This window comes from Pteropus vampyrus, unplaced genomic scaffold (genome assembly GCF_000151845.1).
Source record: "Pteropus vampyrus isolate Shadow unplaced genomic scaffold, Pvam_2.0 Scaffold47, whole genome shotgun sequence".
In the NCBI taxonomy this organism is placed as follows: Eukaryota; Metazoa; Chordata; class Mammalia; order Chiroptera; family Pteropodidae; genus Pteropus; species Pteropus vampyrus.
Genome location: NW_011888828.1, coordinates 208,463 through 234,651, shown reverse-complemented (window position 1 = coordinate 234,651; position 26,189 = coordinate 208,463). Strand labels below are relative to the sequence as shown.

The following is a 26,189-nucleotide window of genomic DNA, read 5'->3' as shown; positions in this document are numbered from 1 at the left end:
GGCTTGTTCAGAGTGGCATGGCCATAGACCAGTCTTGAATTTGGAAGAGAGCATTTTTCTAAGAAGTTAGTCTCTATGTTTGGAAAAGAAAATGAGATTATTTGCAAAATATTTGAAATGTGGAGTTTGTAGTTTTACGATTTCCTCTAACAATTGAAGGAAAGCTTGGGAATCGAAATCTCAGCTTCCTATATTTATTTTTCACATGGTTGCAAATAAATTGGTGGGCCAATGATAGGAGAAGATAAAGTTTAGAGAGTAAAAGAAAGATATGGAGATATAGATATAATTAAAGGAGTCAACTATATCTAAAGAAGTGAGTTACTTGCTAACTATTTACCCTATCTAGTGCTGCTTTAATTTCAAAACTATTGCCTCCCTGGAAAGAACAAAGTATATTGTAATTGTAGGAGTCTTGATTTTCTTTTTGTCCTTTCTTTAAAAGGTATTATAAATGTTTCTGACATAGAGGTATGTATAAAGAATAATACTGTACATTGAACACCAGTAGATCTACCACTCATTGAATAAAGAAAACACTAATAAAACACCAGGTCCCCCTGTGTGATCCAATTACCTTTCTAAACTATCATCCAGTGTTTTTGTGTATTTATTTACATATTTACTCATATGTTTTTCTTAAATAATATATAATATTAGTTTAAGTATTTTAAACTTTATAGTGTCAAAGCTGTATGTATTTTTACAGCTTGCTTTTGTCATTTGTGATGTTTGTTTATGATAATGTATGCATGTTTATCTGTTTCCTCTGCTGTTCAACGTGCTATTGTATGAATATATCATGTTCGTTTATTTGTGTTACTCTTAATGGATATTTAGGTTGTACCTTGTTTTTCCCCTATTATAAATAATGCTACTATGATTATTTTTATTCATCCATGTGAGTTTCTCTATAATATATACCTAAAAATGGAATTGTTGGATCATAAAATATGTAAATCTCAACTTTACTAGATGTTGCCAAAGTGCTTTCCAAAGTTGTTGAAGCAATTTAGAGCTCCATATGAGAGTACAGAGGGTTTTCATTGTTCTCCATCCTCACCATCCTTGGTGTCATCAGGCTTTTTAATTTTTGCCAGTCTTATTGGCAATCCTCATTACTATTTTAATTTGTATTTCCTTGATCACTTGTGAGATTGAACTTCTTTTTCCTATGTTTATTAGCTATTTAGATTTCCTCTTCAGTGAATTGCTTATTTATTGCTTGTTTATATACACACACAAATGTACACACATGTATTCTTTGTCAGTTTTATGCATTAAGATATCTAGCTTGGCTTTTCACTTTTGTAATTGTGTCCTTTGATGAGCAGAAGTTTAAAACTTTATGTATTAATTTATCCATCTTTTTATTTTATTTTTAAAAACTGTATCTTATTTAAGAAATCTACCCCAAGGTCGTAAAAAATATTCTCCTTCTGCAGTTTAAAAGTTCTGCTTTGGATTTTTAATCTATAGAATTTGTTTTCATATCTAGTTAGCACCATTTGGCAAGTAGTCCATCCTTTATCCACTAATCAATAATGCTGCCTCTGTCATATATCAAGTTTTCTTATGTGAAACTTATTTTGTTATTCTTCTTCATGGTCTGTTTTCTATCCTTGGTTAATCTATCATTGTCTTATTTACTACATTACAATAGGTCTTTATATCTGCTAAGGCAAGTAGGTGGCTTTTCAAAGCAGAATAAAAGTAAAGGCAAATAAAGCAGTGTAGTGTAATAAGTGCAAAAACAATTGGAATTAGAAGACCTCCACTCTAGAACTGTTGTCCCTTATCAACATGACAGAGTCTGCATGAGCCTGATCAATAGTTTATTTTTATGTGGGCTTTAGATGACCACAGGTTCAATATAAGCTAACACTTTGCAGTCAATCTATTTTTTAAAATGAAAGCACACCTAATACAATATGTGTCTTCATCAGTAATGTATAGATTCTGCATGATAGGGAAAGAAGCCAAGGGCTCTGCCAACTTGATTCAAAGCCAAGGTCTCAGAAACAAGAATTAAATTTAGGACACCATGATAGCCATAAATATGTCCTTTGTGGTTTTCTTTTTTTGCAATGCTTTCTTCCCCTTTAGAATGAATATATATTTTTTTCTGTTTAATTAAAAAGAATTTTAGCCCCAGGGTCTTTGGCAGATTATGGATCTAAATTGGAAAAAGAAAGCATGGGAAAATATTTTCCATATTGTGATTGAATAAAGTCATATTGCAAAATTCTGTTGACTAAGATTAGAGTGGTGTTAGTGGAGATCAGATATTCAGAAGATAGTGAATGAATACTGTTTACAGCTAGCCAGGCTGTTGTAGAAAAAGGACAGTAATGAAGATATAGGGCTTGCAGGGAATGCTGATTGTCTCCCTTCTCTGGGATTCCCTTCAGTTGCCAGTAAATAGATCAAAGAAATATATCAGGTGAGTTTTTTCAATTGGTAAGGTGATATATTTTAACATTGACAGGAATATAGTGTTTCTAAAGGACAATTATAGAAGAGGATATTTTAAAGTTTCTCATTTGTCCATTTTAATTACATGAGGAACTGTGATATTTAGTGGGTTTTTTCTCAAAAAATCTATAGGCATTTAGTTCACTATAGAGCTATTTTAAAATAAAAACTAAACAGTGTATTCCTGTCCTTTATTTAAATATTTTTCCTCTAGCGGGCTTTGCCTTTCCAGCTAGTACATGTCCTGTTTTACATACTAACTGCCTGAATTTTTTTGTCTTCCCCTTGTGATTTATAACTAGATGATAATGCATTCTCCTTCCTCTTTCTTTTTCCTTATTTATAGAGGAAAACTTTCCTCACAGCAATAGCTTGACCATTCTTCCTCAGTGTCTTGGCCCTCTTTGCCTACGGCACATTCATGAAACAGACATTGCTTGAATTGCTTTTTCACTGTTATCTCTACCATGAACAGGTACTGAGTTGTTGTCTTTGGAGTTTTGGCTTTAACCAGAACCTTATTATACAAAATGTTCCATGTTCCATCTCTCTGTCCTCCAATTCTCCTTTGTACTGTCTTGCCTAATTGAAGGTTTTGTTTGTCACTATTATTACTGATTTTGTTTTGAGCACTCCTCCCCTTTAATTCAAGTATTTTTGTTATGTAGGTAGTATTTTTAATTTATGAAAGGCAGTACAATGCAGTTTAAAACACTGTAGAAGTAACAAGATATGGTTTCTCACCTCGGCTCTCTCTTTTTTCCCTGTCCCCCTTTTTGAGGTAATCTTATATAGTTCCATGTTTTAGACTATATAGCCCAACTTTGTTTTTGAGTTCCAGATATATGCCTATTTACATGACATTTGCATTGGAAGTCTAGAAGGTATTGCCAACTTAACATGTGTAAACAGAACTCTTAATTTTTCTCCTTAAACACTCTTCCTACATCCTGTCCCCAGTTCTTCCCCATTTGGTAAATGGTATCATCATTCACAACTTGCTCAGACCAAATTTGGAGCCATCTTTGAGCCTTCTTTCTCACGTACCTCATCGTACACAATCCATCAACTTCTCACCATCTTCATTTCTACCTTAGTTGAATACTTCAACTAAGCTGATACTTCCACAATGGCCTTCCAATTCATCTGCTTGCTTCTATTCTTGTTCCTTTACAGTTTATTTCCAACATAGTAGCCAGGGTGATCTTTTAAAAAATAACATCATGTTACTCCTTCAAACAAAACCCTTTAATGGCTCCCCATTACTTTTAGAAAAAAATTTGTAACCCTTACAGTTACCTGCAGGGCCATATATAATTTGGCCCCTGCCTACTTTTTTGACTTACCGTTCTCTTCCTTGTGTGCTCAGCTCTAGCCACAATGGTCTCCTTGTTACTGTTTTTCAGAGCTAACAGTTGTTATTGCTGTTCCTTCTTGTTGAAATACTTTTGCTGCGGAATATACTTCAAACCCCTCCTTAAATGTCATGTCCTTACAGAGGCCTTTTCTGACTACTTTCTGCCTACTAGATGGATAGCGCATCTAAAATACATGCCCTATCCACCACACTACACCCCAAATGCTGTTACCTAACTTGGCTTTAGTTCTGAGTTTATTACTACCAGAAATTATTTCCTTGTTTATCGACAATATTCTTTCTACCCTTCCCTTTCTCTTCCCTGCCTCTAGAAGGTAAGCTCAAAAAGTCATTTACTGGTATAGCTCTTGTATCAGGACGTAGTAGGCACTAAGTATTTAAGTGACTGAATTAATCAGCTTTGTGACCTTGAGCAAATTATTTCCCCAGACTTTGATTCCACATATGTAAATAAAGAGGTTAAACTGTATAAGACCTCTGAAGAAGGGTATTTTAGACTACAGATGGCCAGTCATTTGAAAGTTTCCCCAAAGTCATTAAGTTCAAGCCTCTTATAAGTGATTTGATGGTCAAATTGCTTCTTTTCACATCACACAATACTTCTAATTCTGTGCTCAACTCAATTTAAATCTCCGTCTATACTTTGATTACAATTTTATTAGTTTTAATTTTGGGTTCTTGTTCTCTTCCTCTTCATTAGGCCACATTACGTAAGTTTATATAAGCTGTATCTTTACATTTACAAGTAATTGTTTTTCTTCAATTAGTCATTGTTTCATTACCATTTATTGCATATAAGCAGATGTGATTTAAAGCATGATTCTCACAGTCACATTCTTTCCCTTGCCTCCCTCTGCTTTTCCAGGAACTCATGTATACTTTAACTGGTATGATAGATTTTTAAATCATAGAAAAGGAAAATAACTCTTAGAGCAAAGGTATCCATAATAAAAACAAGTCTCTAATTCCCTTAGAAAAATTTTAAAGATTAATAGGCTATTAGGATAAACCTTAGAATTTAACTACATATTCCAACCCCTTAATTTTCATACGGGGAAATTTAAGTGTATAGCAGCATAGGAGACACTGGGATGAACAAAGATAAACAATTCCTTACTTCAAGACTTCTTAGAGCCTTTAATATACAAATGTGTATGTGAATTTCCAAAGAAAATTATATGATATCCAAATTTTATGTTACCACAGACTATTTTATGAATTACCTTTTAGTCTGGGACAGTAGTGCTTCATGCACCATATGTTTGAGCATTTATTAGTTGTCTAGCACTGTTCTAACTTTACATGTTTCGATACATTTTATATACTACATGTATTTGTTCTTAGTATTACGTGAAAATCTGTCATTAAGAAGTAATGTGCCGTAACAGAGAATATAAGGAAGTCACAAGATAGTGTGTGTTATGTAAATGGGCATTGATTCATTTATAGTTCATCATCATATTTTCTAATTCATCATTAATTCATCATTATAGCTAGTGTTAGATACTTATGATATTCACTGTATACTATATATTAAATATCAATATAATTTTTGATAATTTCTTAGAGCATTTCATTTGTAGAACATTTATTGGTAGATATTGATATCTACCATAATTCATTTACACTGAATCATGTGAGCTTTTGGTATTCCATTAATTTTCTTGATTAAATATGTTTTGTAAATGTTGATTACATAGTTTTCTCCACTTTTAAATATTTCAAAATATCAGGATAAAATTAATATAAAACATGCTCAGAGGAAAAACATGCCTCCCCATCAATAAAATCACATTTACATTTTTCTGTATATTTTTCTAACATTTTAGTAGCTACTCTTTGGAGACATGCTCCCCTGGCTTTCCTGCTCCAGCCAGTGAACCATACTTGTTGCCCTTGTGTAGTCTCCTTCCTTGAATTGGGCTAGCCCTGTGACTTCTTTTTATTTATTTATTTGTTATTAATTTAATTTTTATTATGATGACATTGGTTAAAGAAATCCAGTAAGTTTCAGGTATACAATTCAACAGTAAGGACTTCTTTTGATTACTAGAACTAGCAGAAGTGATTAGGCATGACCCAAGGCTAAGTCTTAAGAAGTCTTGTGGCTTTCGTAGCTTTTGCCAAGTTATCTTAGAATGCTTGGTCTGTGAGCAGCCAGTCTGATAACAAGTCTGACTGCTCTGAAACCACAAGATGTGTGGAATCCCAAACTAGTCAGTCATCAGATGTATGGAAAGGCTGCATGAAGGGAAAGAGGGAAGGACAAAGGGAAAGAGATCCCCAGCCAGCTTCCACCTTTTCCAGCAGTCCTAGCTGAGATGCAAGACATTTGAGTGAAGAAGCCATCTTATATGTATGTCCAGCTCTGTCTGATCTGATTTTCAGATGTCTCTAGCCCTAGCTGTCATCTGACTGCAGTTACATGTGAAAACTCAAGGTAGAGTCACTCAGCTGAGCCCAGTCAACTTACAGAACTGTCAGATAATAATAAATTCTTATTTTAAGCCATTAAGTTTTGCTGTGGTTTCTTATACAGAAGTAGGTAACCAGAAAATGCATAATGGTGTGCAACAAAACACACTAAAAATTATATATAAATAATGTTATAAATATTATATATAATTTTAAAATATAGATGTGATTACATTTGACACATTAGTCTACACCTAGGAGTGAACTAGATGTACTGGCTCACATAGGCTCACTAGAGACAATTGTGCGTATCTCTTCGTGACTTCACATTTAGTGATATCACATTGGTACTTGAAAGTAGCCATGGTTAGTATATTTACACCACAAAAATTGGCAGATGCTGTAAACCAGGGCTCCCTTCCATCCAGAAAACCATCTGTTAAACATGTACTAGCACACCATTGACTATATCTTCCTTTTTTCACTTTATATTATCATTTTTGAATGCCTGCTTATTTGGTTATTTAGAAGTACCATAATTTATTTAGACATCCCTATTATTGACCTATTATTTCTTTAGGCTATATTTCTTAGAATAGAATTTCTGGATCAAATGGTATACACTGTAAAATTTTTCATAAGTATTACAAGATTGTATACCAGAAAGATTATACCAGTTTCTATTTCACTCCCAACAGTGAGGGTGTTTTCTCATACTCTGCCCAGCTCTTATTTTTATATTTGGAATTTTAATACTTAAAAAATTCTATTTGTTATTAAAATTTTTATATAGATAATAATTCATATGGTTCAAAACTCAAAAGCTATAAAAGTATGTGGAAAAATGTCTCCTCTCACATTACCTGTGTTTCTCAACTTTCCAGTACCGTTCCCAAAGGTGACTTAAATGTTACAAAGAATTTATATATATATCCTTTTAGAGATGCTTATGCTTATGCATATACAAGCAAGTATATTCCTTTTCTCATTCTTTTTTACTCAAATGATTGTTACTGTATACACTTCTCTTTTTTGTCATTTAACAATTAATTTGGGAAATCAATACCTCAAGAGAAAAGGCTTTCTCATTTTTTTATGACATAATATGCTATTGACTGAATAAACCATATTGTTTCTAATATTGCAAGCAATTTTTGTACATACATCATTTTACATATGTGTGCATATATCTGTAGTGTAAATTTTTTAAAGAATTTTTTGATCAAAGGGTATAATTTTTTGTTGAGATATAATTGGCATATAACATTATAGTAGTTTCAAAAAGGGCATAAGTTTGATAAATATTGACAAATTGTCTTTTACAGAGGTATGAATTTACATTCTCATCTGCAATATACAAGTATACTTCTCTGCACATTTGCTAATACAGTGTGCTGTCAGATTTTTGGATTTTATCTGATAGGCTGAAAAATAGAACCATCATGTAATTGTAATCTTTTTTAAGCTATGCGTGAGGTTGAGCTCATATTTGTATTTAATTTTCTATAAACTATCCATATCTTGCCTATTTTTGTTTAGGTGGTAGGCTTTTATTTATGTGTAAGAGTTCTTTATTAATAAGATTAGCCCCTTTATCTGCCATTAATGTTTGCAACAATTTTATGCCTTTTAATTGTCATTTTGCTATTGTTATGGAAGTTATGGCCATGCAGAAATGTTGGAGTTTTATTTATGTATTCAGATTTATCTATATTTACTTTTATGGCTTCTGAATTATGTGTCAAACCTAGAAAGTCATTCTCTGCCCTGAGAGTGTGAAAACTTTAACTTGAACTTTATGATTTCTTGTTTTGTTTTGTTTTTACATTTGAATTTTTGATCTACTAGGAATTCATCTTCATATGAGATATAGTATGCAACCACTAGGTTTATATTTTTTTCTGGTTTTTATTTTATTCTTGGTAGTATGAATTGAAAGAAGAAATATTAATATCACATGGAAAGAAACTTGACCAAAGAAATCTAAAATATACAGTAAATGCATTTTTCCCTTTTCTGTTCACTTTGGATGCTAAACTTACAAGTGTCATGATTTGAAAAGAAAGTTTATGCTCTCATTTATTTCTAGGATGAGGGAAAGATAACGTTTTTGTTTTCTTATGTGACTCTCTTTGAAAATGAGCAATATGAAGTTCCTGAAAAGTAAAATTTTTTCTTTTGAAAGGGGGAACATTTTCTAGATGGTTATACAGAATCCAGTTATTGAATAATTCATCTTTTCCTGAATGGTTTGAAATATCACATATATTAAGTACTAAAACTTTGTCCATGCCCCGATATTACACATTTTTATTATAGCTTAATGATATATTTCTCTTCTCTTTTAGCGTTTTCCTGTTTAGTCTTGCTTGTTTGTTTTTTATTCAAACTTTAAAATCATCTTAATTCCCAGATAGCTCTGTTTGCATTTTTATTGGAATTATATTAAATTTAATGACTGAATCAAGGAGAGTTTGCATTTTTATGATGGTGATTCATCCTAGCCAAGAACATGTTTTATAAGGGGAGTGCGTTTTAAAGCTTCGTCACTCATTTTTCTTATTAAATTTATTCCTAGGTGTTTTATACCTTTTGTTATTATGGGTGTATTAGTTTGCTAGGGCTGCCAAAACAAGATACCACGAACTGGGTGGCTTAAACAACAGCAATTTATTTCTTCACAGTTATGGAGGTTGGAAGTCCAAGATCAAGGTGCCAGCAGGGTTGGTTTCCTCTGAGGCTTCTGTTCTTGGCATCTGGACAGCCACTCTCTCACTGTTTTCTCACAGTCTTTTTTCTGTGTGAGCATCCCTGCTGTCTTTGTCCCCTTATAAGGACACCAATTAGGTTGGTTTAGGATTCCCCCTTCCCGTCCTGCCTTTATGACTTCGTTTTACCTTAATTACTCTTTTAAGGCTCTATTTACAAATAAGTCATAGATCGAGGTACTAGGAATTAGGGCTTCAACATGAATTTTAGGGGGATACAGTTCAGCCCATAACAATGGCAAATGAAGAATTTACTTTCTTTTACTTACAAATTGTTATTTATATATCTGAAAGTGATTTCTGTATTTTATTTTGTACCTAACAACCTTGCTATGATTTATGATAGTTTTTACTTTATTCTCTTATAAAGTTATATTATTTATAAATAATAATTTTTCTTTACAGTTAAAACTTTTTTTTTGTCTAATTACAATCAGAACTGTTGAAACAATTAAGAGTGGTGGTAGATCGTCTTCTTGTATTCCCAACTTTAATGAGAATATTTAGTAGCCTCTGGTGTTCCCATTAAGCATGATTGGCTTTTGGACTGAAATGGATTTATTTTGTCACTTTAAGAGCTTATCACCTGTTAGTATTTTATTACAATTTTTAAAAACCAAGACTGGATATTTAATTTTATCAAATGCCTTTTTGGCATGTATGGAAATTATTATATATATTTCCTTATTGATCTAATACTCTCTTGAATGTGCTGTTGAATTCTGTTTGCATAAAACTTCATAAATGAGATGTAGTTTTATTGTCTTATGGAGTATGTTGAAGTAGGTACAATTTTATGCTAGCTTCTGGGTCAGTTTTTTTTTTTTAATTTTCTTATAATTTGTTCCTGTTAGTTTTCAAGTTGATTGCATGAAATTGAGCAAAGTAATATCTTAATGTTATTTTAGTTTTGTTTTCTTTGTATCTGTTTATTTATCATTTCTGCATTCCCTTTGTTGTTTTGATCAGGCTACAGGATGTTTTTTTTTCAAATAACTAACTTTTGGGTTTATTAGTTCTTTTTTCTTATAATTAATTTATTTTATCTTTATTAATTCTTTCAATTTCTTTTCCTTGGGTTTGCTTTATTGGTAGAAAATACAATTAATATTTCTATGTAGTTATTAGTCTGTTAATTTGATTTATGATTTCTTGTTCTACAGAAGTTTTACATTTTTAGTAAGCAAAACTGTCAGTTTTTTCCTTTTATGGTTTGTTTCATATTACTCTTTTAAAAAGGCCTGTTATACCCCCATTATAAAAATGTTCTTTATTCTTTTTATACTTTTATGATTTATTTTTATCTGTCTAGAATTTATTTATTTTTATTGTGTGAGGTGGTACCTAAATTATTTTGTTTCCAAGTGGATTGCCAACCATCCAAACATCATTTATTAATCTATCTTTTCCTCATTTGTGTAAAATACTTTTTTATATACTTAACTTTTCATGTTTTATGAAAAATCCTATTGATATTTACAGATTATATCAAGTGAATAGGATTATTCTGGGGGATAATTAAATTGACATCTTTAAAATGTTGAGTCTTTGTATGTAGAAACGGAATATTTCTTTACTTCAGTTTTTCTTTGTGTCTTTCAATAGAGTTTTGTCATTTTCTTTTTCTTACTAGGTTTATTCCTAGGTGTCTTATAGTTTTTGTTGATATTATAAATTAAATTGTTTTTGTTATGTTTCTTATCTGGTTATTGATTGTGTATAAGAAAAATTTGATTCTTATATATTTATTTTGTCCAGCTTAGTTGCTAAACCCTTTGATTGTTTCTATTTGTTTTTTCAGTTGATTCTCTTGACTTTTCTGAATAGTCTTATTGTCTCTTTGTTCCTAGTACTTACACTGTTTTTTAAAGTTTTACTTCTGGCAGGGTATCTCATTGAATTGACTGGAACCTCCGGAATGGTAGCTGTATTCTTTATAGCTCCAGAGGATGGAAGGACAAATGAGCAGAATAGCTAGAGCTATTTGAACATGAAGAGGCAACCTTGTATTTTATTTATTAGTACTGCCATACTAATTGTATTCTTATAGAACAACTAACTTGAAAGTCAATTCATTCATTAGGTAAATAGTAAGACTTGATGACTTCTAAGTCTAAATGATTAGCTGAGAGTATAAAGAGAGAGAGAATAGAAGAGTGACTTGAAGAACTTCAGTCTAGAGAATAGTGGTAGAGAAAAGGGCAAAAGAGCAGAAGTAGGAAGTCAGCAACAAAATGTAATGCCTGATTAGTAAAATAATCATGACTCTGCAGTATTACAGAAGCCAGAGGAGATAAAAGGTTTGTAAAGTACAAGATGGTCATCAATACCTGATGCTACATAGAAGTGTAAAAAAAAACAAGCCACGTATTTGTTAATGAGGTTATTTATGATCTGCTTTAGTGTCTCTTTATCTGCTTCTTCTTAATTGTAGTTTTAACTATTCTGTGATTCTTTAATTTGAATTTTTATCTGTATTATTAGGTTGGCAGGAATACAAACCAAGCCTTATTTACTTCTGTTGTATAAGTCTCATGGGATTTTGAACAATCTTATTCTTAGAGGAGTAGGTGATCCATAATATTTATTGGTAAATTTTTATGTAAATTTTAGAGGAATTCCTCCTTAATTTCAGGTTATGATTGTAATTTAAGTTCCATGTTTTACACTTACCAGACCAACTATAATCATGTGCCAATTATAGGTAAGGCAGAATAAGAAAAAAATTTTAGTTAATCAAAAAAGACAAGATAAACTAATTTGAGAATAGAAATGCAAAATAATAACTGGAGAAAAACATGGGCCTACTGGACACCAGGTCTGAAGTGGTTGGAGGTAACTGGGCATTCAATTTCAATGGGGTATTGGGAAGTAAAAATGTCACATGGAAATCAGGAGACCAGAATTAGGCTCACTGATTAAAAGTTGAATTTGGGAATGGGACTTCCCTGCTCCTAAAGGAAGTTTATATAAGAGGTACTACCAAGTGTTCCCTGAAGCTACACTTAAAATATAAAAATACTTCTATAGAGAGGTGGGAGGGCATAAATACAGCCTTAAGACCAATACTTAAGCCAAACTTCAGTGATTCAGTACCTGAATCTATAGTAGCCAATAATGTCTGGAGTCCTCAGTCACTATTTTTTGACTAGGTTATGATGGGCACTGGTGAAGACAAACGAAAAATCATGAGACGGAGGGAGAGAGAGAAAGAGGAGGATAGGAAAAGAGAGGGAAGATTCTCACTCAAGATCTGCAAACAACAATTCCAAAGCACAACTAAAAAAAGAAGAAAACTAAACCAAGAAACATATCCAACAAAATCAACGATCAAAAGATGGATTCACTCCCATATGAAATGAAAGTAGTAAAATAATTTTTAAAGACATATTTAAAATAAGTGTGTTTAGGATTCTCCAAAAGATAAATAATAAAACTCTTTTAAAAAATATGAAATTGTGATAAACCAGCAGAAATGAAATAAGAACAGACAAGTATATGAATGAATTAGACATCTTAGAAATGAAATTATAGAAATTGTTATATAATATGAATTCTAAAGTAGATATGGTTGAAGAAGGAATTAGTGACCTAGAATGCAGAATATAGAACATAAAATACTGAAAATTATGTAATTATGCAGTTAAGAGACATAAAAAATAGATCGAGGGACTTCTATATATATATCTGACAGGAGTTATAGAACAAGAGGCCATAAGAATGACTAAGAAGCAATAACGGAAGAGCTAATGTCTGAGAATTTTCCAGGATTGAAAACTTAAGTCCTCAGATTAAAAGTATACTAAACAGGAAAATAAAAATAAATCACAACAAGAAACATTCATTGCAACTATAAAACAAAAGGATAAAGAGAAACTTAAAAGCTACCACAGAGAAGAAATAAATCTCTAAAAGTTTATCAACTAGACAGCCTTCTCAAAAGTAACAATAGAAGGTAGATGACAATGAACTAATATCTCTAAAATGCTGAGAGATGATAACTATACCCATCTAAACTACCATTTAAGGCAGAAACTAAAATAATTTATCTTTGATATACCTCTGTAAGAATTTTTGCAGGGCATTCGTTAGCAAGAAGAAAAGGAAACCCAAAGGTAGGAGAGGGATGCATTTTTGGAAAAGTTAATTAACAATGATAATAAAAATAATTATTTTTGTAAAGATTATTCTTAATCTCTGGAAAATAATAACAAGGAATATAGGTAGCTAAAGTGTCCTAGGAGCATTGTCTTGTTCAAGTGCTGAATAAGTTTAACTAATTTTTTTCTAATAAAATCAAGTATAGTTGACCCTTAAACAATACAGGGTCAGACCCTTGAACAAAACAAGTTGGAACTGTGTGGGTCCACTTATACTTGATTTTTTTCATTAAATAGTCTAAATATATTTTCTTATGATTTTCTTAATGATATTTTCTTTTTTTCTAGCTGACTTTATTGTAAGAGTACAGTATATAATACATATAACATACAAAATATGTGTTAATTGACAGTTTATATTATTGGTAAGGTATCCAGTCAACAGTAGGCTATTAGTAGTTAAGTTTTTAGGGAGTCAAAATTATGTGAGTTTTTGACTGGGCAGATGTCTGGCGTGCCTAATCCCGATGTTGTTCAAGGGTCAACTGTATAAGTATATATTTTAAGTGTATGTATGTATGTATTGAGCACCTACTATGTGCCAGAAACTGGTCTATCTCTGGAGATAAAATAGTGCAAGGAAAAAGCCTCTTCATGGACTTTACCTTTTCATGGTAGTAAACTATATACTGCTTAAAAGAAGCAGTATAACCCAGACAGACTTGAAAGCAATACATTGTTAAATAGGAAAAGATACCCTGGAAAAAGGTGCTGGTGTGATGAAGCGAAAAGCTGATGTTTATTAATGTCAGGTAAAATACAGTTTAAGGTGAAGAGCATTAATAAAGTAAAATGAAAAGCTAGAGCATTACTGAATTTACATAACACGTCATAGAGGCTTGAAAATGAAAACTGATAGGATTAGAAAAAAACTGATGAGTTCACAGTTATGTGAGACCATACTCTATTAAAATGTGTAGGTAAACAACAAATTAGTCAATAATATAGGAAAGATTTGAACAGCACAACTATTGAAGTTGATCTAATACATGTAGAAAATTTTGTACCCAACAAATAGCGAATATATGTTGTTTTTGAGCACACAAGGAATACTTACAAAAATTGTATCCTAAATCACAAAAGAAGTCTCCAAAATTTAAGGTTACCAGAATCTATAGGCCACATTCCCTGACCTCAATAATTAAACTTGAAACCAGCAATAAAAAGTTTTTGAAAAGCTCATCTGACTAGAAGCTAGAAATGCACTTATAAATAACTCAGAGGTTAAAGAGGAAGCCTGGAAAGAGCCAGCAGAGTAAAGATGAAGTAGGTAAAGGGAGGGCATATTAAAGATAACAACAGAAATTAATAAAATGTGAAGAAAAGATTAATACTTTTCTAATTTTATATTGTGATGACCAGTGATAGGACTAGCAAAATTGGCCAAGAAGAATATAGGTATCATTTGAGCCTCTCTATTCCTATTCATGATTTATTTCGACAATAATCTTTATCTTTAAAAGATATCCAATGTGAGCTAATAAGAAAAATATAGGACCCAAATATAGATTATAAATTTATTGTCAAATTTTCAAGAGTGTGTCTTTTCCATATGCCTAGAAAATTATAGAACCGTATAAGTGAAAACATCAAATTTGTAGAATTATTTTACTATTATTTTATTAAGTGATATTATAATGGCCTTTAATAGAAAGTTCTTTTTATATACTCAACATATTTTTCTTTCCCACCTTGTAGGTCACTCACATGAGTCGTCCAGATCTGATTCTCTTTCTGATGAAATACCTGATGGCTCTCATAGTTGGTATTCCCTCCATTTTTTGGGTTGGAAGCAAAAAGACATGCTTTGAATGGGCCAGTTTTTTTCATGGTCGTAGGAAAAAAGAGTAAGTTGAAGTAAATTATCACAATGTTTACAAACTTCACATTCACATAATTTTTTTTTGCATTGCTTACATTAAAATGATTTGGATTTGGAGGAAGTATTCCAACAAAATTGTAACCTCAGCTGCCGTCAGTCGAGATTGTCACAATAACATACTATTTAAAAGCTAAAAAGTTTTTCTGAGAAAATAGCCAAGTAGAATTGGGCTTAAGATCTGTGCCTTATAAATTCAGAATATTTGACAGAAGGCCGGTATTTATTTTTTTAAATCCAAATTATAATTCTTTAAAATTAAAAACAAATTAATGCTTTTGTATATATTCTTTTATCCTCTTAATATATTCCTGTGAGGGTTGGTACGTGTTAGCATCTCTGTGTTACAAATTGAGAAAACTGAGAAACAGAGAAGTTAAGTGCCTTGGCCAAAGTCATACAGGTATTAGATTAGACTTCCAATTCCATTTATTCATTGTTCTTCCAAGTATACCATAAATGATTTAAAGAGATAGTATGTTATTCCATTCTGATGCAGCACACGTTAATGCCAAAATAGAAAAATGATATCAGTAGATAAAATGGAATATGTTTAAGAAAGTATTTTAATTCATAGTTTGCCATGCTGCATATTAGAGTATCATGGTAAATAGATACCTAATATCGTCTTAGAAATATCTTCTTAGGACATTAGTCTCCATAAAAAAACATTATTAAGAAAGATCAAAGGAGAATACATTTAAAATACTTGGCACAATGCATGTACTCAACAAATATTAGTCTTCCTTCAGCCCTTTCATTCTAGCACTAAAAACAACAGTGCTTTTGTAGTTTGAAAACAGAATATATGTACTTACTGTATGATCTAATCTTTATATATTGGAGTTTTTTTTCATGAAATTGTTTATCTTATTTTAACTTTAACTCTGATTCTCATAGTCACATAAACTGAGACACTGATTTTTGCAAATATTTAATTTTTTTATTAATTTAATTACTGCTTTGTCCATCTGTTTTAACACTTTCATAGCAGTTAAAAATGTTTGCTCTTGACAATAATTTATCATCTTAATTTTTTTCTCTTAAGCCTTTAATATGTCTGGGAATTAATCACATGTTTTCATAATTTTTTATATGTTTCGTTCTTATTATGACCACTCATGTTTATTCCAGCACTAGACAACTTCTTCTGCCATAAAATCATGTTTTAGCCTTAAAACAACTGCTCTTACAAGTTAAAAAATGTTGTATCTATGCCACAGTGAGGCCTTCGCTACTTCCATAAACCATGCAATAAAACAATTTTTCTACTTTATAGTAATAACTTTGTAATATTTTAGTGTCCTTGAGAATCAAAATTCTTTAGCCGAAAGGGACTTTTTAGAAATCATGAAATTATATCCATCATTTTATAAATGAAGAAAATAAAGGAAAATAAATAACAACTTGCTTAAAATCACATATTTACTGATAGAATTGGAGCTAAAATCCTGATTTTTCTTATTCTAACCTAGTCTTCTTTCCATCATACCACTTTAGAGGATAGATTGATACAGATTTTTGTTATGTTCTTTCCTCTGTCAACAATGTTACCTTATATCTATCCTAAAGACTTATGTAGAGAGCAATTAAATTCAAGAATAACATCAGTGTATCAAAAGTATTGTTTGTTAGTTTATAGGAATGTTAATCTGTATCTTAAACGTAGTGTTTTGTTGTCTAGGATAGTGAATGAGAGCCGACAGGTACTCCAAGAACCTGATTTTGCTCAGTCCCTCCTGAGGGATCCAAATACTCCTATTATAAGAAAATCAAGAGGAACTTCTACTCAAGGAACATCCACACATGCTTCTTCAACTCAGCTGGCTATGGTGGATGATCAGAGAAGCAAAGCAGGGAGTGTCCATAGCAAAGTGAGCAGCTACCATGGCAGCCTCCACAGGTCCCGTGATGGCAGGTGAGTTTTATTGGTAGTTTAGTTTCTTTCATATGCTGCATTAGAGTTACACAATTTAAGAATCTTTCATAATCTTTGTTTTTAATAAACTCAGTCTATTAAGAAAGGTAGTGTAGTCACTGTTAGTGTTGTATTTAAAAACATGGGATTTGGAATGAAACCCCTCAGTTTCCTCATCTATAAAATGGAAATAGTAATAATATCTGCCCTTTTCGGAATATTGTAAAAAATAAATGAGATGTGTTTAATTGCTTCAACAGTGCCCATCTCAGTAAGTGCCTAATATTAGCTTCTATTATTATTATAAGTGAACAATTAAAGTAAAATATGAATATGGTGGTATAGTTGGCCCTCTGTATTCGTGAATTTTGCATCTATAGATTCAGCCAACTACAGATCAAAAATATTTGGGAGAAAAAATGTTACTTTGTTGCTGACACATACGATGTAGTTAGGCCTATGATGGATGTGTGTGTACTGAAGATGTACAGACTTTTTTTTCTCATCATTATTCCCTAAACAGTATAGTATAACAACTATTTACATAGCATTTACATTGTATTAGATATTTATAAGTAATCTAGAGATGATTTAAAGAGTACAGGAAGATGCGTATAGGTTATCTGCAAATACCACACCATTTTATATAAGTGACTTAAGCATCCTCAGATTTTAGTATCCATCCTCAAGGATCCTCGAACTAATCCCTCATGGATACTGAGGGAAGACAGGATAGTCCAGAGGTTGGCAAACTTTTTCTATAAAGAGCCACATAGTAAATATTACTCTTTGTGAGTCATATGGCCTCTGCTGCAACCATTCATTTATGCCATTATAACATGAAAGCAGCCATAGACAATATGTAATCAAAATGGGAATGGCTTTGTTCCAATAAAACTTTATTTACAAAATAGGAAGGATATGGGGGTCAGAGAAATTTTCATAGAAATACTGTTTGAGAGAAGGCTGGATGTGTTTCTTTGTTAAATTTGATAATGAAGATACAATATTCAAAATTTCTTAGGAGCTTTGCAATAATTCAGTTGAGAGATGGTGAAAGTTAACAGGAAACTAGTGGCAGTGGAAGAGAGGAAGAGCTGATCTGAAAAATATTTAGAAAGAAGAAATGAAAAGATGGGAATTAGTGATGGATTAATAGCAGCAAGAGAGAAGACTATCAAAGTTTTATTTTTTTACGATTTCTAGTTTGGGAAACCTTTCTTATGCCTAAAATGGAAAGCATTCTCTGTTCACTTTAAAACATGTTTCTACAACTATCTGGTATCTTTTTAACATTATCTCAGGCTTTCTTTCAGTCTTCTCTGTCCTAATGTAGGATATGATTCCTATACTTACTTTCTTTTTAGATCTTCTGGTTTTTCCTCTCAACCTGATGTCTTTTGCCAGAGTCAGCTACTCTGTTTTAAAAAGCAGCTGTCTTTCGTTGACTATGATATATTTTTATCTTTTCTCCATTTCTTTTTCCTTTCCTTGACAGATTTTTGAAGTGAATATTTTGAATATTTTCTTTCTACCTATTTCATTCTTCATTTCTTATTTATCTATTCTTTTACTGCTACTTACCTACGTAAACTGTGTATCCCCAATGACCTGTTTTTTTAACCAATATCTTTTCTCTTTCCTGCCTTTTTCCTTCTATTCAGCACTCCCATATAAAAAGTATTCTAAGTGCTAGAGATGCAGATATGGAAGGCAGAAGAGTAAACAATCAGTTGTAATACACTTCAGTGGGTATAATAAAATCATTTACAAGGTGCTTTAGGATCCCAGAGAAGTAAACTGTCTAACTCATCATGGAAAGTCAGAGGAAACTTCACAAATAACATAGCACTTATACTTTTAATAGAACTCAGAGGAGGCAGTTTGAAACTAAAGACAAGGAAACAGTATATGCAGAGGAAAGTTGGACAGAAAGCTTACAGTTAAGTACTGGATTATGGCTAGAGTATTGTATGTACGTTTGGGCAATTGTGGTAATACAATCAGGTTTGTAGTTTAGAAAGATCACTTTGGCAACAGCATAGGAGAGAAGGAGGTTTTTAAGTAAGCCCATTTGGGACATTTCTACAGTAATTTAAAGGTCCTAGTTAAGACATTCATAAGGAGGAAGGGAATCAGAGAGTCTTTTAGAATATGTTTTGTCAATACCACCCTCCATGTATAATAAGCATTATTTGACATTTGATATTATTAACCTCTTCCTTTTCAGTAAGGATTGAACATCTATTTATAGTACAATGCCTATATGCATGTGGCATTCTGTATATAAAAATATATATAGAAGAAAGGTAAAGTGTAATTCTGCATTCTAGGAGCATATAACCTTATAGCGAAGATAAGACATACATAAGAACCAATTAAATGATAGTGCAAGCCAGCATATAATTAAAACAGTGAGTGATAGAGATGATTGATGTACTAGAACTTCAGAAAAGGGAAAGATCACATTGGCCTGTGAAAATATTTTAGAGGGTGAATGAATGGTAACAAAAGATAAGTTCATATTGAGTAGAAAATTTCCGAAGGTAATTAAATATAGGGGATTTTAGCTTCTGTAATCTGAATGGAACTGGAGCTTAGATAAGAAAGTTTATAATCATTAGTATAAGGAGTTGGAAATTAAAATTGTGAGACAGAATCCCTTAAATCATCATCATCATCATAATAAAAAGAACAGATCAAAAACAAGACCTTGGTAAATACTTACAGTAATAACAATACAGGAAGAATAGCCAGTATGTCATTCAGAGAAATTGTTTATAGATGTATGAGGGAATCAATAAAAGTATAGTGTCACATAATCCAGAGGTTAGATTATGACTTCCTATAATGGCCTTTCCTGCCTCTCTCCTTAATCAAAATCATACCCATCCTTTAAGGCCTGCTTAATTCCCATATCCATGGCAGTTAATTAATTGCTCTTTAATCATTATTTTGGTATGACCTATTTTCAATATAGTTGTCTTTCATTAGCTAAATTTGAAGCTTCTAAAGAATGATAACCAGGTGACAGACATCTCTGTATTTCCCCCACAGCATCTAGCACAGTACTAGGTATATATATATATGTATATTAAAATACAAATCTATTGAATAACTAATGACTTTAGAAATAATGTGAGCATTTCCTTGAAATTCAGGACCCAGAACTATAATGGCAGCCTACTAAGGGTGTTCTATAATGTGGTCCACGAACACTCATACTGTAAGACCCTTTGCCATACTCAGAACTTCAGAGCAGATTTGTAAGATTCTAGGACCATGTTGAACCTAAAAGTCTAAACAAGGATTTTCACACTTCCAAAAGCCATCTCATGGAGTTTTCTTTCTGTATCAGTGAGTTTTTAAGTTTACTGGTTAATACTATTTTTGGCCATCTTTTTCTCATCATCTCATGGCTTTTTGGTTATGAGAGCGCATGCACGCGCGCGCACACACACACACACACACACACACACACACCACCACCACCACCACCACCACCACCTCCACCCCCTCCACCCCCTTCTCAGTATTCATTGTAGTCCAGACTCCTTGATGGATAACTATTGATCTCAGTGCTGTGTAAAATAAAATAGACTTAGGTAAATAAACTTCACACGTATGTCAACCTCAAAGAATAAGTAATTGGTAGTTAAATGAGAGGATGGGTAGAAAAGGAGGTGGATGAAAAGGTAGGTGGAGGTTTGGGAATGAATGATTGAGGAAGTAGGTGACACAATAAGGGAAAGCTAGGGAATGCATGATGAGATATTAGCGAAGCTGCAGTGAATTCAGTTATTGATGTCGGGTAGCAAATAGTATAGAGAATCAAAAAGAGTAAGTCATCTTCAAATTTCTTTCGTTTTGACTATGGAATATACCATATAATCTTTTTTTTTTTTTTTTTTTAGCAAATTAACCATCCTAATTGTTTTTGCCTTCTCTTTTATTAAGATTAATGTACATTTTCATATTTTGTATTACAGTAGATGGTCACCGTGTTTTAAATGATTGTCAAAAGATGAATAAACTTGGTAATGCCCATATATACAATTGAGATTAAATACTGTAGTTTTCAATTTATTTTTCTATGTCATTGATTCCTAATTACATATGGGCAGGTTTTTCAGATTCTAGAATTTTGTGGATAGCCATATATTTCACTTAAATAATTAGACATAGAATTCAATATAGTAATTTTTTCCTGTGAAATATATATTATTGGAGTCTTGTAACTCAAAGATTTAGGTTTCATTTGAGAAAATACCCAATTCATATTTTTTAATAGTGTTTTTATTTTTTAATTAGTTTAATATCACCCCTAGAACTGCATCATATTTTGCTTTTTTTCATTTGCCATTTTTTTTAAAAATAGATACATATGAGTCATTGAGAGGTGAAAGATCTTTAAATTAGCTGGCAAATCATATTTGGAAAAATCTTTCACTCAGTCTAGGGCAGTAATCACTTTGCAGAATAGTAATAGAATAACAAATTCATTCTGAAATATTTTCATTTGCAAACATTGTAATTATTTTACTAAAACATGCAAATCAATTTAAAATTGGAAACAAAAGAAATGCTTTCTTTTACAATTTTAAAAGGTCTTCTCAATTTTTAAATTCTATGATCTAATGAAAACATTATTTAACAAGCACTACTGTAAAACTAAATCACTTCAGTAGTGTATGAATCAATCTTTAATTTTATAAATGATTTATAAATTTTATAAAAATTAATATTAATTTCAAATGAAATTTGCTATAATTGTGAAGGAATGATAAAATGAACGCTTTGACAGCCAGTGGGTCTTCAGCTTCTTACAATTAGTTTTTTTGATGACTATTTAAGAAAGAAATGGCCTGCTCTATTCTTTCTATTTTTAGAAACATTACTTAAAATTTAATATAGTAATTAAAGTTATAATTTATATTCAGTTAAGTTTCCTTTGAGTTTTGTTATACTAAATTAAATATTTTTTACAAAAAGGTGTATGTATGAGTGTGAATTTTCTTACCCTTGGTGGGGGGTTCTGTGTCAGGATTACAACAAAAGAAAATTTAACAGCTCCCCACTGCTGCCTTTCAAGATAATTGCAATGATGGAGAAGACTACCTGCAACAAGCAGTGTAGCCCAGTTGACTCAAAAGCTGAGTCTTGCTTGGGCTAGGGGTACTGAGAAAATTTGCTTTAGCAGAAATACAAGTTACAGTGTGTTAGGAAGTTGTTACGTATATTTAAGTAGATACACCTTCTATGAAATAGCATCTTCACAGCCTCAGGTCTAATGAAAAGTAATTAAGACCATTTGTAGTAGTTAATTCAGCTGTTAACTAGGCCATCTGGAAAGAAGTTGTCAGCACACACCATCATCATTGCTTGCCAATTCATTCACTTTTTTTTTGGTTACACTAAATTTCTCCTCTGATTTCATATGCTGCTTCTTCCTAGTCTTTTAGTAAAATTTGAGTTTGCTGTACTTCTGACTATAACCAATTTTCTAGACTCTCTGGGACAGTGCCGCATTTCTTCTGTTCCTCCTCTCCCTGAACCAACCCCATAACCCAAAACTCATTTGAATGAGAAAGTATCCATACTTAGCATAGCTCTGTCAGTCAGCTCTACTTAATAGCTTCTGTCTGTTTTGCAAACACTAGGACCTTAACTCTGAATCTAATGAGTAGATTTCCCCTCCCTTTTTTTTTTTTTTGGTTAGCCATATGAATAATTCCACAGTGTTAATGAAATTACTGTAAATATTCAAAGGTGGTTGTTACTTTTTCTCTTTTGGTTTCCTAATCATTTCACTTAATGTGGCATTTTCATGAAAAATTTTAATGTTACTTTCTAATGTGTTCTGTTACCTGTTTCAAAATAAACTCTCTCGTGTTAGGTACACTCCCTGCAGTTACAGAGGAATGGAAGAGAGACTACCTCATGGCAGCATGTCACGACTAACAGATCACTCCAGGCACAGTAGTTCTCATCGGCTCAATGAACAGTCACGACATAGCAGCATCCGAGATCTCAGTAATAATCCTATGACTCACATCACACATGGCACCAGCATGAATCGGGTAATTGAAGAAGATGGAACTAGTGCTTAAATTGTCCTAAGGTGGAAAATTTGTGCCGTTTAAAAGATTTTATTCTTTGCCTTTGCATGACTGATTGCTGTAACTCACTGTTATGCGTTCAGTCAGGTACAGATTGTATCCATTGGAAAAGTAAATTTTTGCTTTTTTTATCGTGTCAAACTTGGAACATCAAGGTGTCCAAAATGTAAGAATTTTATCGTCACATAAATAGTTCTTATTCCTAGGTTATGAAGAGATAATTATTTGTCTGGTAAGCATTTTTATAAACCCAATTATTTTATATTTAGAAAAATCCTAAATGTGTAGTCACTGCTTTGTAGTAAATTTTCATATAATATCAACTAGTCATGAGATAACATTCTGTTGTTCTGTTAATAAAACAATATTTCAGAATTAAAGAGATTTTCTATGCAAGGTTTATTTCTCAGATGAATAGTAGGACTTTGTAGTTTTATTTCCACTAAGTGAAAAAGAACTGTGTTTTTAAATTGTAGGAGAATTTGATAAATCATCAAGGGTATTTTAGCTAATAGAATATAATATTAACAGAATAATCTGATTAGTCTACTGAAGGTTCTTTCAAAATTCTATCAAAATAAACTTCATCCAGAGAGATACAGGATCTGGAGGGCAATGGGCATTTTTTCCCTATAATTGAGCTGTTTTTATTACTTTTGTAAATATTACATATAGTGGCAGTGTTTTTATAACTTATCCATATGCATGATGGAAGAATAATTTGTAGCCATCTTTTCCCATGCAGAGGTATTGATTTCAGAGAGAACTTTTTGTTCAGATCTGTTCCTTGGAGGTATGTAATAAGATGGGCATCACACCTTATAAAGTTTTTTGTTTGTTTGTTTGTTTGTTTTTTTGTGGTAGCCACAATTACAAAATGGCAAAATGTTTTCTCTGTATTCATTGTTGTACTTTTCTACAGTGAGATGTGATCTTGCGAAAGCCACCAGATCTTGGTATCCAGGCTGCTTCTATCTCAGTGAGTTGACTGCACTTGCATTGCCCAGTAGCAAACAGGCTACAGCTTTCGCCCCCCACTCTTATTTTCAAATTCCTCATTATTCTTGTTTACAGCTGAAGTATATATAAACCTAAGTCCAAAGTGATGATTTATTTGGGGTATCTGAAAATCATTGTAGCTAAATGAAGCATGATTAGTCTTGCTGTGAAGTATCTTTTAATCTTAAAAATATCAACTCAAAAATGTTTGACATTTTGTCTTGTGATGTTTAAATAATTTGCAATAAAAACTCTGAACTTTATCAGGCATGAAATTGATCAGAATGGAAAGAAAAATTCTGGAAAATACTGGATGTGTTATATAGAAAAGCATATTTAAACAAGCAGTCCACAACCCTGACTACAGATAAGAATCACTTGGGGAACCTCTGATGCCCAACACTTTCCTCTCATTCAGATGAGAATTGGTACTCTCCAAAAAAGCTTTTCAGTTAGTTCTGATCTGCATCCAGGCTGCAGGCTGTTTTAAACTAAACTACCCCTGATGATGATCTGATGGCATCATATTATATCATGTGAAAATCTAGTTGGATTCCATCTTATGCTTTTATATCATTAGCTGATATATAATTGTTCTCTATTTTCCATTATATAATGTGGAATTCTGGGCTCCACTCCTAAAGATTCTTATTCAGTAACTCAGAGGTGGTAGGACTTTAAAATCTGTAGTTATAAAAATACCACAGGTGATTCTTATGCAGGTCTTCGAAGAATCACACCTTAAAAAATATTCTGTACTCCAGAGAGGACTGGTTTTGTCATATGCTAGCTTTTGATCTTTAACAAGTCAACTTCTCTGAGCTCTGAGCTTCCGTTCCCTTGTTTGTAAATGAAGACAGAAGATAAATACCTACCTCACAGAGTTGTCAGATAGGGATCAAATGAAAAATCATATGAAAGTGCTTTGAAAACTAAAGCATGAAGTATAAGGGAGTAAGATTATTGAGGATTTAAGAGATTTGCTCGAGAGCTATTTTACATTCCTTGCCATGTGTTTAATTCATGTGTACTTTTACTCTTTTTTTAAAAACAAAAAGTACCAAAAAATTAGGTGTTAAAAAAGAAGCTTTTATCAGGACAGAGGTCAGGTTTTTGCTAAAAATAATTTGTATGTCATGTTGTTTCTTTCAGAGTACATATATCTTAATATTTATTATTACTAATTCTTCGTAAGATATATTTGAACATTTGGCCCCAAAAGTTTTTTTTTCCCTCTGTCTTCATTCTTTCCCATTGGAACTGGAGTGTTCAAAACAGGCAGAATTGGAATTCCCTGTAACTGACATTTAGTAAACCTTTTCTGTGAAGGCCAAACTTATAATAGCTCATTTATAAGTAAATTAGTAATTCCTGAGGCTTTTGTCTGAGAATCTCTCCTGAAAACAGCCTGAGAGAGGACTAACACAAACATTTTAACAAAAATAAGAAGTTAAAATAGAAGGTACCAGTTTGAGCTCAAAGATGTTGTTAGTCATTGCCATCTGCATTATATTATCAATTGCCAAGATGTTAATTGGTTTTCTTGTACAAGTGGCCAAGTATAGACAGTTAAGTGAACAGCACTATGAAAATCCTAACTTTATACTTCCTGATTTTTACATATTCATTTGTAGCTTCTATGTTAAACTGTTGATACATCGTAAGTGCTATATTGACATTTCAGTTACATTCAGTATCTTAATTTTGCTACACAAAATTTACTTAATCTATTGTTTTGAATAACAGTGTTTAGTTTGGGCCATGTTATTTATCAAACTAGTGCTCCAAATTAAGAATTTTTTAAAAGAGACAGTTGAACTATAGCAAAACAGAAATTTTAGACAGCTTTCTTACCATATGTTTAATTTGTGTTGTGATTGGCATATGATAATGTTTAGTGTTTTATTTGTTCAGTTGAAACTGAGAAAATAATAGTGCTCTCTGAAATGTTACTATATAATCAAAAGTTTTTTGAAAAATACTTTGATTTCACCAATATTGTATTTAATTTATTCAGTAATTAAACGATCCAAGACAATATTAAGTTCCAAACAATAACTAGCTTCAAAGAACAATTG

General features: G+C 32.0%; 1 protein-coding gene across 2 annotated transcripts in view; it reads left to right on the top strand.

Moving 5' to 3' along the window:
* FZD3 (frizzled class receptor 3) overlaps window positions 1-24,374 on the top strand; it is a 68,212-nt gene extending 43,838 nt beyond the window's left edge. For both annotated transcript variants that reach the window (XM_011359331.2, XM_023530170.1), the window contains 3 exons: window positions 14,895-15,043; window positions 16,760-16,993; window positions 22,890-24,374. In XM_011359331.2, coding sequence (XP_011357633.1) covers window positions 14,895-15,043; window positions 16,760-16,993; window positions 22,890-23,103 — 597 coding nt within the window. In that variant the 3' untranslated portion in view covers window positions 23,104-24,374. The remainder of the gene's footprint in view (window positions 1-14,894; window positions 15,044-16,759; window positions 16,994-22,889) is intronic.
* Window positions 24,375-26,189: the final 1,815 nt, after the last annotated feature.